The 15,175-nt window shown below is 40.5% G+C and overlaps 1 protein-coding gene across 2 annotated transcripts in view; it reads left to right on the top strand.

The window, feature by feature from the left end:
• MXD4 (MAX dimerization protein 4) overlaps nt 1-13,464 on the top strand; it is a 29,799-nt gene extending 16,335 nt beyond the window's left edge. The window contains exons 1-4 of one of the 2 annotated variants that reach the window (XM_018088705.3): nt 7-96; nt 5,069-5,183; nt 8,202-8,361; nt 9,336-13,464. In XM_018088705.3, coding sequence (XP_017944194.1) covers nt 26-96; nt 5,069-5,183; nt 8,202-8,361; nt 9,336-9,484 — 495 coding nt within the window. In that variant the 5' untranslated portion in view covers nt 7-25 and the 3' untranslated portion in view covers nt 9,485-13,464. Of the gene's footprint in view, nt 1-6; nt 97-5,068; nt 5,184-8,201; nt 8,362-9,335 lie in introns of those variants that run through there. The other variant, XR_003915867.1, reaches the window with a different exon arrangement.
• The last annotated feature ends 1,711 nt before the right edge of the window (nt 13,465-15,175 follow it).

The following is a 15,175-nucleotide window of genomic DNA, read 5'->3' as shown; positions in this document are numbered from 1 at the left end:
ACAACCAGCTTTGGGTCAGCACAGAATGGGTACACATGAGAGAGTCATTCTTCTAATTTCAGGAGGCTGTGGAGTGAGACCTGGAGGATGTGCAAGGTGAACACTTGTCATGAATTTTACTTTTCTCTAGTGAGTTTTATGCTCTTGCCCACAAATGTTCAGAAACAGATGAGCATAGCCCTTCTGACACTTTCAGCAAGTGACCTCTGGCAGTCAGGAGCATGATGCCAACAGTGGGAACTGTTGTTTATGTCTTTGGATGCAGCTTCAAGGAAGTGCCCACCCTATGCTACCTACCATAAACATGTCAGCTGTCAGAAGCTTGTCTGCATGGGGTGCCCAGCTGTGGTGGCAGGATGGACAGACACGCATTTCACATCAACTTGACACTGTCACCCTGTATCATGAGTGTCTGTGGCCATTTTAATGTCCCCACAGCCTGGCTAAGCCATACCATGCTGAAGACTGAGGAGCTTGCTTGGGGTGTGCACTTTGCCTTTCCAGCTGGCTTTGTGCAGCTCAGTGGCCTCCAAATAAAGTCTGCAGATTTATACTTGAATGGTTTAGGAAATGCACCTTTGCTGCTGTCAGAAAACTGTGCAACTGCTGCTTGAACAACTGTCTGCTGTCTGACTGGCTGCAGGCCATTTCTGTCTGCAGTGCTGGGCCTGAAAAAGCCTTGGAGAGTCCCTGTGGAAAGGCTACAGTGGATCAGGTCACTTCACAAACATGCCAGCACTGTATCAGTCAGAGTGGCGCAGGTTCAAGTTGCACAGTTGTGTGTGTTTTGCTGTTACACGAGTGGGAATCTTGTGAGTCAAATGCTGCAGCATTACAGGCAATCTGATTTACGTGTTCATAGACATGAATGTATATCTGTGAATGTTTATGGCTCTGTCTGGGTAAATCTTTAAAAACCTCTAGGGACTGCCTTCTACAGCCTTTCGGGACAACCTATTCTGGTTGTGCACTGCTGTCCTAATAAAAAAATTTGTTTCCCAATATCCATCCTGAACCTCACAATTAACAGCCATTGCCTCTTGTATTATTTGGCCCTACAGAGAAGTATTTTGTTCCCATTGCAACTGCCTGTCAAGTAGTTGTAGGAATTTCTTGGAGTTGTTGCAGTTTCCTTGGAATGAAGATTATCTAGGGTGAACAATAGACTTTTTTGTTTCTTTTTTTTTTTCTCTGTATCTTGGTATTCCATTTCTTGGTGCATTAAAATGGATTTGCATCTGGGATTTCATACATGTGGCAAAGCTTCTTGACCATTATTTAACAGACTCCTTTAACACAATTTCGGAATTGGTTAGGGACAGCCTTTTTTTGAGAAGTGGTGAATGTGCCTTTCCACAGCTGAACGCTGGAGCAAAGTGGAGTCTCCAAGGACTAACTAGAGTCAGTGAGTGGTCTTCAAATTCAGTTCCATTGGATGTCCTCCTTCTACAGGGAAATTCTTAACAACACTGTTTTGGTGCTTTGTCCCTCCAGTGGGACAATCTGTGGGCTTATTAAGCATTAGAGGAGCTGTAATGCAGACTGATAGGATCATGTTGTGAGCTTTCCTGTGGAGAAACGCTGAAGTCTTGAACATCTGAAACCCCTTTGTCAGTTGGCACAAAGGACAGTGTGGTAAATCAGAGATAGGGCACCCATGCACCTCTCCATATGTGGGGCTATATCCAAAATGGAGAGCTGCAGGCTTGAGGATTCGGATTTTGGATGGCATTTTTTTAGATCCCTACCTTCCCTGATGGATTCAGTACCAGTGACGAGGGGGATATTTTTGTGCATCCACATGAGGTGAGAACAGTGCCCACTTCTGTAGGCACTGCTGTCCTGGCCTGACACCACACTCGGTGTGGGCGAAGGTGTAGCAGTTGGGGTCCGAAGCTGGAGCACAGTGTAATTACCCACCTTCAACCACATTTCATGCACAGAGACTGTTACCCCGTTGCTCTTGAGATCAGGCTGCTTTTTCTGCTTATTTTTTTAGGTGGAATTTAAGGTGTGAGCTGCAAAACACAAAGCAGCTCCGGCTGTGATTACCTCTGTGAGTGCCTTTCCCTCCTCCGGTGGTCACAGGCAGCCGAGGAAAAGCAAAAGCTGTCAGGTCCCTGCAGAAAAAGAGAGAAATTAGTGCTGGCAGAGTCTGTATGAGACAACTTACTTGCTGTGAAATTTGAGTCCCTTGTTCCTGCTGGTGTGATCTGTTAACATAACATGCCTGAAATGTTTTCTTACATTCTTATTACAGTTTTTTCTGAGATGTGCAAAATGAAAGATATGGGGATATTTACTCCAGCACCACAGGAATTGTGGTGGGCTGGTTTTCTTTTCGTACGTTCAGAATCTATGCCATCGATTCTAATACATGAATTAGTCACATAAGCATGCCTGCATTTATGTAAAGATCTGCATAAAGCTCATGCTTTAAAATCTTTAACAGATTTATAGATGCTGAGTAATTAGATGAAAGGAAAAGTCCCTTAGAAAAGAAAAAAAGGTGAAGTTAGAGGAGATCTTTCAGCAAGTGTGTTTATTAATAACATTTACTGCTATCAGTTGTTAGTGCTGAGAATGCCTAAAGCATTTTTGTTAATATTTAGTTCCTTTTAACTCTTCTCATTGGTCAGTTAAAATAGTCTTCTTAACTTAGTGTTTTTCATGGCACTACTGTGAAGTCCTGCTTTACTGGGTTGGCAGATAACCTAAAAGAATTAGTGATTTAAAAAGGCATACAGCCGTGCCCCTGAATCCTGGCAATATTTCTGTTGACTCCCCAGTCGATGGTAAGGATGGACACTAAAGCCTTACTTTCTCCCTGTGGAAAGCAGACTTTCCTCAAATAGCAGTAGCTGCAGATAAGTTGAGTACGTAGTCTGGTTTCATTAACGTTTTCCAGGATTAATACGAAGTAGATCTTAGATCAACAATTCCGTATATTCCTTATCAGACTTTTAATTACTTCAAGTATATAGATCATTCCATTTCAATGCATTTAACTCTTTATTTACCACCTATACTATTCTTGTTCTGTTCCTTTCCATATCCTCCTTTATCCTCAGTCCCCACTTTCTTGTCAGCTGTCTAAATACAGTTGCATCCAAGTTTTGCTGAGTGACGCAGACGATTGCGTGTGTGTTTAGAGGCCACTTACAATACAAAAAGATTATTCGAATTTAGTCCCTGAAACAAGTTTTTGTATTTAAAATGCAAACCCGGCCAGGCAGCTGTTAGAGATTACAGGCACAGAAATATAAATTTACCTGATTAGGATTTTCTGTATAAATACCAGATATAATTCGGGTATTTCGCTGTTTTAAAGATCAATATCCCAGTTTAAGGTAGCAGCCTCGGGGATCTGATGGGGCTGTTTTTATGAATACTTAGCCCAGCCTTTGTTGATGTTGTTTAAATGAAAGGATTTAGATGGGTAAGTTTAGAGCCTTGTATTTAAAAACAAACCCCAGGCCTAAACAAAAAGTCTGTCATTAGTTTTCTCCTGTGAATCACATTTTCAGCAATATTCCTTTTTCCCTAAGTGGCTTGAAGAAAGAATTGACAGTTTTATAGAAATGCTGTTTTCTTTCTTGCCTAATACATTGCTGATTTTTAGGCAGCTAGAACTAGATGTGTGAGTGTGTAGTCATCGCTGTTCTGTATTTAAATTTGATTTTATGTTGCTTTGGGTTTTTCCCCCATTAATTTTCAGGTTGTTTTCACATTGCAGTAATCATTCCAATTACACATGTGTAATTTGTCATTTGGTGCATATTAAATCCTCTTCAGCTGCATTTCAAACACTGATGCTGGGTTGTGATTCTGAACTGACTGTTCAAAAGTTCATTCTCGACCAGAAGCATTGAGTTCCCTGCAATGTTTGTTTCCTTCATGCAGCATTGAGCAGATTTGAAAAAGATGATTATTCATCTCACCCTTGAGATCTGCTTCAGTTATTCCTATGGCTGTGTGGGGGATGTCGGCTCCAGGTCATCGCTTTGTTCAGCCTGTAACAGGCTGGGAGAAAGGAAAACAGTAGCCATGTTGCTCATGGAAGTGCTTTGGCATGCATTTATGTCTCATTGAACCATACGGATTCCCGTTCAAGAATCGTGAATTAAGACCAGGAGAGACCTTCTTTAGGATTTAGCTGTAGAAACACACTCACACGTGGTTCTTTGGTTCGCCTCTACCTTGTTTTGGATAGTTGAAGCAACTGCTTCGTGGACTATTGTATTGCCAGCTTTTCTTTCTCAAAGAGAGATGGTTTGGAAAAGAGATATTTTTAGAAATACTACTTTGTTCATCCTCTTTTTATTGATAGATTAATGTCATTAGTACAGGAGAGATTGTTGAGGGCAGCAGTAGTGACACTTACAAAGCAGTAACAGGAAGCAGGACCCAGTTGTTGAGGAATATGGCTGGAACTGTTTTCTCTTGTGTATTTATAATAAATGCTGTACAGTGAGAGGAAGAACGTCTCCTTCTTGGGGGGACTGTGGGTCAGTAGAAGGGAAGAGAAGGGGCATCAGGACCTTCCTGTTACAATATTGATAAACTATGTCTGGGAACAGCTCTGAGTTGTGCAGAGCTGCATGGGTGCCCCTGCCTTGCAGAGCGGGAGTGTGTCCTATGGCAGCAGGCAGGGATAGGAATGGGGAGAGGGGAACCAGGGTCTGGAGCTGCCCACAGCTCTGTCTCTGCCTGCAGAAATCACTGTGTTAAAGCAAAATCCCAGTTTTAATTCCTTACCCAGCCATGGGTTGAGTGTGCAGTCTTGCCTGGAATTCTCAGATCTCTGCTCATACTCCCCCTTGGTTGAGATGGGACTGACCAGGCTGAGCAGACTGCTTTGAAACACAGGTATGAGACTCCAGTCTGAGTGTGCCAGCAGCATTATTGCATTTCAAGTGACCTTTCAGTCTGAAACTTTGCCAAAGGGAGGGGAAAGGAAGCCACTCGAGTTCTGCACAGAGATCCTGCAAACAGATGGTGTTTGCATATAGGATATGCTGTTCGGGTGCAACTCTACTACAACGCTCTCCGTTTTTAATGATTGCAGGCGGGCTAAACTCCGGCTATATTTGGAACAGCTAAAACAGCTCGTGCCTCTCGGGCCGGACAGCACCAGACACACCACTCTAAGTCTGTTGAAAAGAGCTAAGATGCATATCAAGGTAAAAACATTCACGCATGTTTTTGTTTCTTTTGAAGGAGAATCTTCCAGAATGTGTATCCATAGAGAGGAAACTAATTTTCACACAAAATCCGTATCCATATGTCCAATGTTCTGGATATATTGGCCTTTATGAGTTGCAAAGATTTCAGTCACAGTATCAAGGTTTTGCAATTTACCCGGTAGTCTCAGATATATAAAAGAGTCATTTCTGCTTAGTTACAAACTAATGTAATTATTTACACTGTAGTTTAAAAAAATAATATATATGTATCAAAGCTGTTGATTAATATGTTTGGTTTTTAAGGACTGAGCAAGGTAACATTGTATTGCGTTGCTTTCAATGTAAAAAGCCAGATCCACTCATGATAAAAAAAATAACAGAGTCAAAAGTGTTATAGCTACTAGTGAGCCTTATCCACATCCCACATCTTGCTGACCAGGTTCTGAAGCATTTTTTAAACATTTAAATGAACCCCAAAATTAAATACAATCTCCTGCTAGTTGCTGGCTCCCCTTGTTACAAGTTTAAAACAAAAAACCAGCCCAAAATCTCACCTGTGATCCAGCAGCAGTGCAGGCTCTACACTGGCAAAGGTAATACAAAGTGAATCACTCCTTAGGCCTCCTCTCTCCAAAAACACCTTCACTCCTATTTTCACTGTCGTCATTTTCAGGGAACCTGGTTATGTGCAGAAATAAGACAAAGAGGTATTCAAACATAAAAGTTAAAGAACAGGTTTCTGCTGCTGTGTCCAGGACTATAATTACTCATCTGGCATTTTTTTCAGTGTTACAGGGAAACAGGTCAAGAAAAGTGTCAGGAAAGGTTGAACACTGCCAGTAATCTTAGCATATTTTGGAGAACAGCCTGCTGATGTACATCATTAAGATGCACTGCAGTTACAGAAATGTAATTCATATGAAGAATTAAAGATTAATTTAAGCAAAACTATTTGTGTGAACAGATTTGCAGAGCTACTTCTTCAGCTCTTCTAAGCACATTTACTCCAGCTGGGCAACCCCTGTTTTTACCATTTGAGATTTTGGCCTCTTGTTTATAATTCAGGCTAACATGCGTGAAAGGCACTGCATGTGGTTTTTGTCTTGGGCTGCCCCCCTATCATGGGCTTATGCATACAAATTGAAAAACTGTTTTTACAAGTGGCGAGTGTGAGAGATTAGCCCTGTAGTTACCATTTCAGCTGCTGATAAAAAAGGCTAGGAACAGCTTCTTTCCAAATCCACTGCGCACAGTACCAAGTACTCATTTTCTGAAAACTGAGACTGAAGTTTAACTTTCTTTTTAACATTTTAACTGAACCTGCCCTAACTGGGTTGGCACTTAATTGCTCCTCGTTGTCAGGTCAGCTCCCTCCCCGCTGCACTGCCAGAGCATGGCTGTGCCCGGCTCCCATTTCTAACACAGTCATTAGTTTTGAACTTTTCACACACACTCCCATGTATTGAAACTTACTCTGAGAGATTGGACGGTTTTGAGTCTCCTGGATATGAATCACAGAGTTCATTCCTAAAATAGCTGTTAAGAGTTTGGGATTGCAGCCAGGAAAATACAGGAAGAGGAAATCTGATCAATTGGGCACATTTGGTTTGTTGTGTACATGGATGTACCAACCCCTTTTCTTATTTTAACATTGTGTATCCACCTCTGATGCATTTCTACGGAGTGTATTGCCTGGGAGGGGGCTTAACACCCAGCTGAAGAGTGTAGATCTCATTCAGCCAGGAAACTGCCCAGTTTAGGAGTGTCAGTTATTTTTTCAGAGAGAAGTGCTTTTATTTCAGGCTTGCACTGGAACAGCAAAATCTCTGAGGGGTTTTGCTTGTGGTTTGCTGTGCACTGTCCCAGCCCACTCTCCTCAGAAAAGCAAGCCCAGGTTCATTCAGATGGCAGGGAGACACTGTCAGCAGCTGTATTCACTCCCTGCACATCTCCTAAATCTCAGCAGTCGTGTAAACACAGCTCACAGAGAAGTCTGCTCTTTCTTATAAGTGCTTTTACTGCTATAACCTGTAATTTACTGCATCAGTTAGATAATTTTTTTAGTAATAAAAGGTGTTTTGATTTGTGTGTTCTTCATGCTTTTAATCCCATCTTACTCATTACACTTTTTTCCTTAATTATACCGTCAAAACCAGCTATCAGTGATTTGGAAGAGGGTTCAGTTGAAATATTAAAAGATGCTACTTCTGTAACTGCATTTGGACCAACTGTGAAGCATGTATTCTTTTTATTTGCAAAATTAATACCTGCTGTTATTCTATCAGAGGGGAGATTTTAGGTAGATATGTGGAAAAATCCTTTCACAGGCTGTTTGCTGAGAAATTTTGGATTAATACCATTGATTTTGTAGGAGATATCACAGAATTATCATATTTGCTCTGCAGAGGTTCAAGGAAAAAAATCTAAGAATAAAGAGAACTGTTAGTAAATTCCTCCCACTATATATAATTAATGCTGCTTATTGTTAATTAAGCTTTTTAAATACTAAAATTTTACATGGCCTGTGGTAGGAGGGAGAGCATTCAAAAGCTCAGGATGGTTCCTTTATGGTGATAGATAAGTCTCTGATTTCACCTAAAGTGGTGTTATGTTCTCACTGAAACCTGAGCTGCACTCGAGTTATCAAAGATGATGCCAGTTTTGCCTGATAAAATGATTTAAATACTCCCCACAACCAAGGCAACAATAATTTGGCCTTAGCCAAGGAATGTCTGCCAGTGGCAGGAGAGTCTCTGAGGGATTTTTTTCTTTTATTATTTTTTCTCCTGCATCCATATATCTTATTGTGAGACAAATTCAGCTGTGACCTAGCCCGCCAAAACTGTACTGACCTCTGCAGAATGCTAACTAAGAAATCAAAATTCTTAAATTTCATTTTAACTTCATTAAAGTGTTTATATTGCTTTTAAATTACCGTTTATGAGAAGACCTTAAGTTACTTCTGCTTTAACGTGGGTAAAAGCAGTCAGCTTACTGTGTTCCTCTCCCTTTAAGAAATTGGAAGAACAGGACCGAAAAGCTCTAAACATTAAAGAACAATTACAGCGGGAACACCGCTACCTCAAGCGCAGATTGGAGCAGCTATCCGTGCAGGGCATGGAGCGTATCCGCACTGACAGCATGGGATCAACAATATCCACTGACTCTGAACAAGGTAACTGAACCAGGGCTTCCCAAGGGCAGTCACAGGAGCAGGAAGGAAAAGGGAAGTAGGGGAACGAGAAACTGTCATTTAGAACTAAAACTGAGCTTTCAGCAAAACCCAGACAAAATTGTTCCATAATGCTATTCGAGGAATAAAAAACTACTGCAACTTTTTTACATTCTTTGGAAAATGTTCTTTTTTCTAATCAGTTTTGAAGCTATTAATACTGTGTGTATTTTTAAAGCTATTTATCCTGGTTTTGCCAGTTTTTTAAACAATTACCATTTAATGTTTTGAATTTTTAGTGTAATTACTGGTAAGGCTGGCATAATATTTTCTCTTGGAAAAAGAAGTCTTATTGGGCTTAATTAATTTGTGTGAATAAATTAATTCCACATCATTTATTGTGAACTTTTAAAGCATCTTCTGTGTCACAATCACCAAGGGTTCTCTGCATTTGGTTCTCATTTAAGACAGAGCTCTTGGAGCTGCCCGTTGCCATTTCTTATTTTCCCATTTGGAAGTTTTTCCGTGCTGAGCACTCGCCCAGGCTGTTTCAGGGCCTGTGGGAGCTGAGTGGTCGGTCTTGGGGCAGTTACTGGGGACAGATGGTCACGCCACAGTCCTCGCCAGCCAACACCTGTATGGGTTGGAATTACCAGGAGTGGGGCTTGTGCTATTACAGCCTTTGAGGGTCGGGTTCTTGCTAGATCAGTGTCATGTGCAGGTTGGAACAGTTCTGGGACAGCATTTGGTACTGATGTCATGCAGTGTATTTATGTGGTTGAGGACAGAAGGGATTTTAATTCTCAGGTGGACAAGATGATCATTTCCTCAGGAGTTACTGTGCCAGTTCTTTCTGTTTTGATTACTGAAAATGAAGCATGATTCAGGTTCCACCTGAACGCTGATTGACACTGGCCCATAATTACTTGCTACAGCTGCTGCCTTTCTGAAAATGTGCCTTCTTATGTTTTCTTTAGAAGTAGACATTGAAGGAATGGAGTTTACTCCAGGTGAAATGGACAGTATTGGAAGTGCCAGTGATGCTGAAGACCACTACAGTTTGCAAAGCGGTTCGAGTGACGGAGGTTACACACATTCCCGCAGACTGAATGCCAGGCTCTCATAGTGCCTGAGTTACCTGTTCAACTCAGGACCATCTGACTGAAGCACTTATATATGAATATTCCAGAGGTGTCAACTGCCACTCTTCCGGGAAACCCCAACCACAGTACTCTGACATGGAGGTTTCTTACCCACGGTTCCCTGCACTGTAACCACAATATTAGATATTGTAAATCATGGGTTTGCTGCAGAGAACTGTGGTTAGGTACAGTTGTGACTTAAAGCTAGCTTGATGTAGCCATACTGCAAATTAAAGGAAATAAATTATGTCATTCCATTCAAGAAGAATTAAATTCAAACTGTTGGAAGCATGGCGTAAGGGAGTTTGACAGTTATTTTGATTTTGCAGAAACCATTTTTCGAACATGGAAGAATAAATGGAATCTACAATGTGTTAGTGATTCAGAGATACAAAAAACCCTACTTTTTGTGGTATTTTTTCAGGAAAAAAAAAACAAAACCCCAAAATATTTTGAATGCTGCATAGTGGGCTTCATAGAGCAAATTCTTTCAGCAGTTGTTGTTTGGGTAAAGCAGGCAGATAAATCTTCAAATCTCAGATATCTTTAGAAAAGGTTGTATTTACAAGTCACTACTGTACTTCAAAATGGGGGAAAAGCCAGCTCTAATAATGACTTCATGTGGGATGATCTCAACTTTCTTTTGCTTTTTGTATTCAATATCCAACCAGCAGCAAATCATTCTATCCATGTTAATGGGAGCAGTAGAAAGCAACATGGCAGTTTTAACCTGTTATCGTGGAATGGATGACATCTGAAGCATTTCAGTGGTTTTATGGGTTGTTGTTTTCATTTCTTTCTCTGAAGAATACAGAACTCAAGTGATCCAGTTTGTGATAGTTAATCTTTCCTTGCAAGGAAATGAAATCTGTTTGCTTGTATTTTTTTTCTTTTCTTCTATTTACACATGTCAATACATTTTTATGGAAGGCATGGCTTAAGATTACAGTATTCAGCTAGAAGATAATTATTTTTTTTCTTTTGCACACTATAATTGCATTTTCTATTCTTAAAAAAAAGTGCAAAAAAATTAAAATGTATGCTGTAAAACAGCAAAGTTTATTTAGTACTCATCAAGCTGTTCAGAACATATTTACCCAACTTGTAGCAATACTATGAAGATGTATTTTAATACAACTTCTGCTTAGTGAAGTCATTAGAGCTTGGCTTGCCGGGTAAGAAAAAAAATGGACCAGTCTTTGCATTACCTGTTTAAAGAAGGTCTTTTAAAAAAAAATAAAGGAAGGAAAAAAAAAAGGAAAAAAATTAAAAATAAAAAAAAAAAAGAAAAAAGCTATAAACACTTTTAGGGAAGTGATTTTAGCAAGTGTAGTCTATATTTCCTGTAAGAGATTTTGTATTATATTTTCCTAAATGTTCTCATTTACTTGTATAGGGAGGGGAATGGTACAGACCCAGACCAGAGTCTCAGGGACTCTTCACCTTTGTCATATTGTGCCTTGGTGACCATTTATGTATGCCTCTCCTTTTCATTGTTTAAAGGACAACTAAGCTTTGTTTCAAGACCCTCTGTTCAAATGGTCAGTAGTCCACCTTCTTGCGGACGAAGCAGAGGTGTGTATTTATATCTTCACCCTCTCACAACTGATTCAGTGTGGCTTTAAGTAAAATCATAACATTAGGTTTTGGTGCGAGGGTTAATTGTCTTTGTATGAGCCCTCCCTTGGATTCTTCAGCACCCAAATCTATATTTTGTTAGCTTATAAAGTCAGGGTCTCTGTGAGACCAGCGCTCAGTGGCTGAGGAAACACAAACGTACTGTGTAAGGCTATGGGATGTCCAAGTGTGGTGCCATTTTTAGCATTTGGATACAAGACCTCATGACAGACTGACCATAATGATCAAAAACAAAGGTTCAGTTGTTCTTTCAACATCTGACATACGTGTCCTCCCTTTGGCTCTTACAACACGGGGTAGAAATATGAAATCATTTTGTGGCAGCTTACAGATCCTTGTTTGCACTCTCGCTTACTGCTTGGAACTTGCCAACAAGGAAAACATACATTTAATTTACATAACCTAATGGATGGCCACCCCTACTTTGGCTCTGGGGAGGGGCCTAAGGTTATCAACTCTGGCAGCTGAATTAAAAAACAATTAACAATTTTCTGTGATGCAGGTTTTGGTATTACGTTCTATACACCTTGCATATTACTAAAATCCTCATTGTTGGGGAAAGCACACAGCAATATACTCATTGTGTGTAGCTGACAAGCAGCAGAAATTACTAGCTCCTTTGGTGCATATGTAACTAATTTCCAAATCATGGAAAAAAAAAAAAGAGTTTACTTTAACACACGACTGTTAACAGGAAAAAAAAAGGCTAGTATATTGTTGCTGTTCATTTATATAATGAACACATTCATGGATTGTAAAGTGTTTCCTTTCATGACAAGCAGCTCTTGCACAGAACCTCCGAATGAAAAAAGATTTGAAACTTACAGAAGGAAAAACGAGACTTTAAATTGAACATTATTGTACCTTAGGTCAACCTGAAATTTTCCTTTTAAAGATGAATGTGCTAACTTAATGAGTTCTTCCACGCTGGGTATCCATGGCTTTGTAGATCTTATATTTTCAATAAAAATTACTCGAATAATCTTGAGTGGAAATAAAAAGGGTTTATTTGTTTTTACTTTTTCAGTTATTACAGCTGGGAGCTATTATGCTGGTAAAGAAAAATGACACCATACTGCCTGTGTCATTCTCCCTCAAGCACAGCCCAGTTTAAGGTGGAATTTTCAGGCACGGCTTCCCCAGACAGCAGCAGCCCAGTTAGAGGCAATGGCACAACAGTTCCAAGTGTCGGGCTTGGTGGCTGGTCTGACCCCCCCCCAGCAGAGCTGCAGTCCCACAGGTTTAGTTGAGACTCTGACATTCCTTCAGGGACACAATTCTCCTGCTGCTGAGCAGCCAGTGCAGCGCTACCTGTGGCCGTAACCCCGTGGGATGCAAAGTGTGTTATTGTTATTCATTTTTTTAAGCTGGACATTTGTGCGTGCATCTGTGTGTGCACACAACTGTACCTGTAACCATGACATGACTGCAAAAAGCAAGCTGTTGGCTGCAAGATTAAATCCTGCCACCACCTCAGCAGCTCTGCCATGTTGTGTCCTGATGGTGCTTTTAGCAGGCGAGGAGGTACCAACTGCTCAGCTCGTCTTAATTCCCCTGCAATTAGCACATCGGAAAAGAAGGAGTAGAGGCAAGATTACAGGGCTGCTAGGTCTTTTCCTCTGTGGAAAGGGCTCTGGAGAGATGAAGTCATCGAGAAGTTCTTTTTATGGAGACATGGAGGTTTGGCCTGTTTCCTGAGGGGAGAAGAAAGGAAGGGCTTTCCCTTGCAGCAGGCAGGTGTCAGGAGGATACACACCTCCTCACTGCTCCTGGATTAGCGCTTCCTCCAGCTCCAGCAGTGCACTCTGTCATCACTGCAGAGAGGCATAAAAAACAGCCTAAAATTGTTAGTTTTTTCTGCACAATTCTCCACTGTAATTCAGGGGGTGAATCCTCCTTCACATCCAATCTCTCTGCCCAACTTGTACCCTGCCAGGCCCATTGCAGCTGATTTATTTATCTTCTGAAAAGAGCAGGTTTGGCAGTAGAAACTCTTCAACACATTGTTAACCAGAGACTGGATCCTATATTGTCTTGTGCAAAGGACAAACTCAGTTCAAACAGTTTTACTGGATTAAATCAGAAATAATAAGCCCCCCAAAAATCCATGAGAAGGATAGTTTTTCATCTGGTGTTTGTAGATTAGTTTCTATCCTAATTTATTAGTGTAAGCTTTGGGATGAAAAAAAAAAGACTTAAAATCTAACACAACTTGCATCCAACTTATAGAATTAAGACTGTGTGTTACTTTTTTTGACATGGATGAGTATGGATTCAGCTATACCACACACAGCCCACCAAAATTTAGTATTAAAAGTAAAAAAAACCAATTCTGAGCATCCAAGTGTACCCATTTCAGCACATGAACTTAAATGCCAAAAGAGGAGAACTGAGAAACGGAAAGAGGTGGTGACTGTGGGCTCTGCCTGCAGACCTACTTCTGCTTTTCCTGGAGGTACTTACAGCAGTCTCTGCTCCCGGAACAGGTGATTATTTCACCATTTTACCAACTTTTTGGCAGACTGGTAATTAGCGGTGAAATTTTTGATCCTCGCAGAGCAGCCCTGTGGAGAAGAAATATTTTTGAAAACAGCCACATCATCACAGTTTTTAGTTAAGTAATATTAATTTTATACACTTCATTTTATGATGGCACTGATAAAGGAATGTTTGCAAAACAAATTACTTTTTCAGAAACCTGTTGTGTTGTTTTTTTTTTTAACTGGTAGAGGCCACTGTCTTGTGTGGTATGAGCCAGTAACAGTGCACTAACTTGCACTTTCCAAAATTGGTGGAAGGATAATTGAATCTCTTTAGATACCCTTTAAGGAAGAGCTGTACTCCCTACAAATACTAATGGGGCAAACACACCAGAAATTAATTTCACCAGCAATGAAATGAGCCAATTTGCTTAAGTGACTGCCTAAAAGCACTGTTCTTAATTGGTAGCTGCAAAGAAAACATTCAAGTGTGTTCCGTAACCACCCAGAATTAAAATCCAGGGGATATATGAAACAGAAAAGTCCAGAAACCATTTGGTCATCTTGGCTGTTCTCTCTGCCTGAAGTATTGTAAATAATCCCAGGAAAGGATTCCTAGGAAGGCATGGCCAGCCAGAGGCTGGCCCACTGGCAAAGCAGAGGGAAGGCACCCCAATTTCAGAATTTCTTTCTTCCATTTTGCACGAGAGGCATAAACTGTGGTTACACGGGATTTATGGCATTGGAAGGGTCTGTGCAATACGGATGTTTAAGTGATGAAACTTTGGTGCAGGTGAAGCACTGACTGAGAGCCTTCTGCTGCTTACTGGTGAAATTGTTACCTAAAGGTGTTACGAGTGGGTTCTGTGCCAGAGCCTCTGGGTCCCAGAGCCAAAGGAGTGGTTCATAGTTTGTGAGATGCATTTTACTGTATTATACAGATTCATTTGTACGCACGTACATGGCGCTTGCTACGTTCTGTAGCACACGGAGTACTGTGTTGTATCATTATCTCGTCATAATATAAATACAAATTTTTATACCTTTTTGTTGTGGTATCCAGTTTTTTTTTTTAAAAATGTCATCGTTTGTTTTTTTTGTGCATAGTGTTTCTTCTCTCTGAAAGTCTTTAGATGCTGCAAATCTTTACATATTGGTTTAATGAATTGGTTTTAGCAATTCAAATGAACGGCATGGAATGGAGGCTGAAGTGCTGTTAAAAGTTCTTTTACACACACTGACCTGATGAAACCCCAATAGTTATTAATATTATTTGTCTCTAACCATGGGTGCTGTATAAATTTCCACTATTACCTTTCTGAAGACAAACCAACCTGTAAAACAAAGCGCCAGCTGAAATGCATTAGTGTCTGTTCTTAGTAATTATACTTGAAATCATTCCAGCTCTGTACAAGGCAGAAAAAAAAGCATTGAGGCAGTCTGCAAGTTCTGCATGTGTATTTTGTTGAATATGAAAGTCACATCATAAGTGACATGCAGCCAGACAAAAATGAGTATTTTAATTTGTTACTAGGAGAGACGAGACGAGGGACAGAG

This window comes from Manacus vitellinus, unplaced genomic scaffold (genome assembly GCF_001715985.3).
Source record: "Manacus vitellinus isolate BGI_N305 unplaced genomic scaffold, ASM171598v3 scaffold_0_pilon, whole genome shotgun sequence".
Taxonomy (NCBI): Eukaryota; Metazoa; Chordata; class Aves; order Passeriformes; family Pipridae; genus Manacus; species Manacus vitellinus.
The sequence above is the reverse complement of the archived record's forward strand: the minus strand, read 5'-3'. Positions and strand labels throughout refer to the sequence as shown.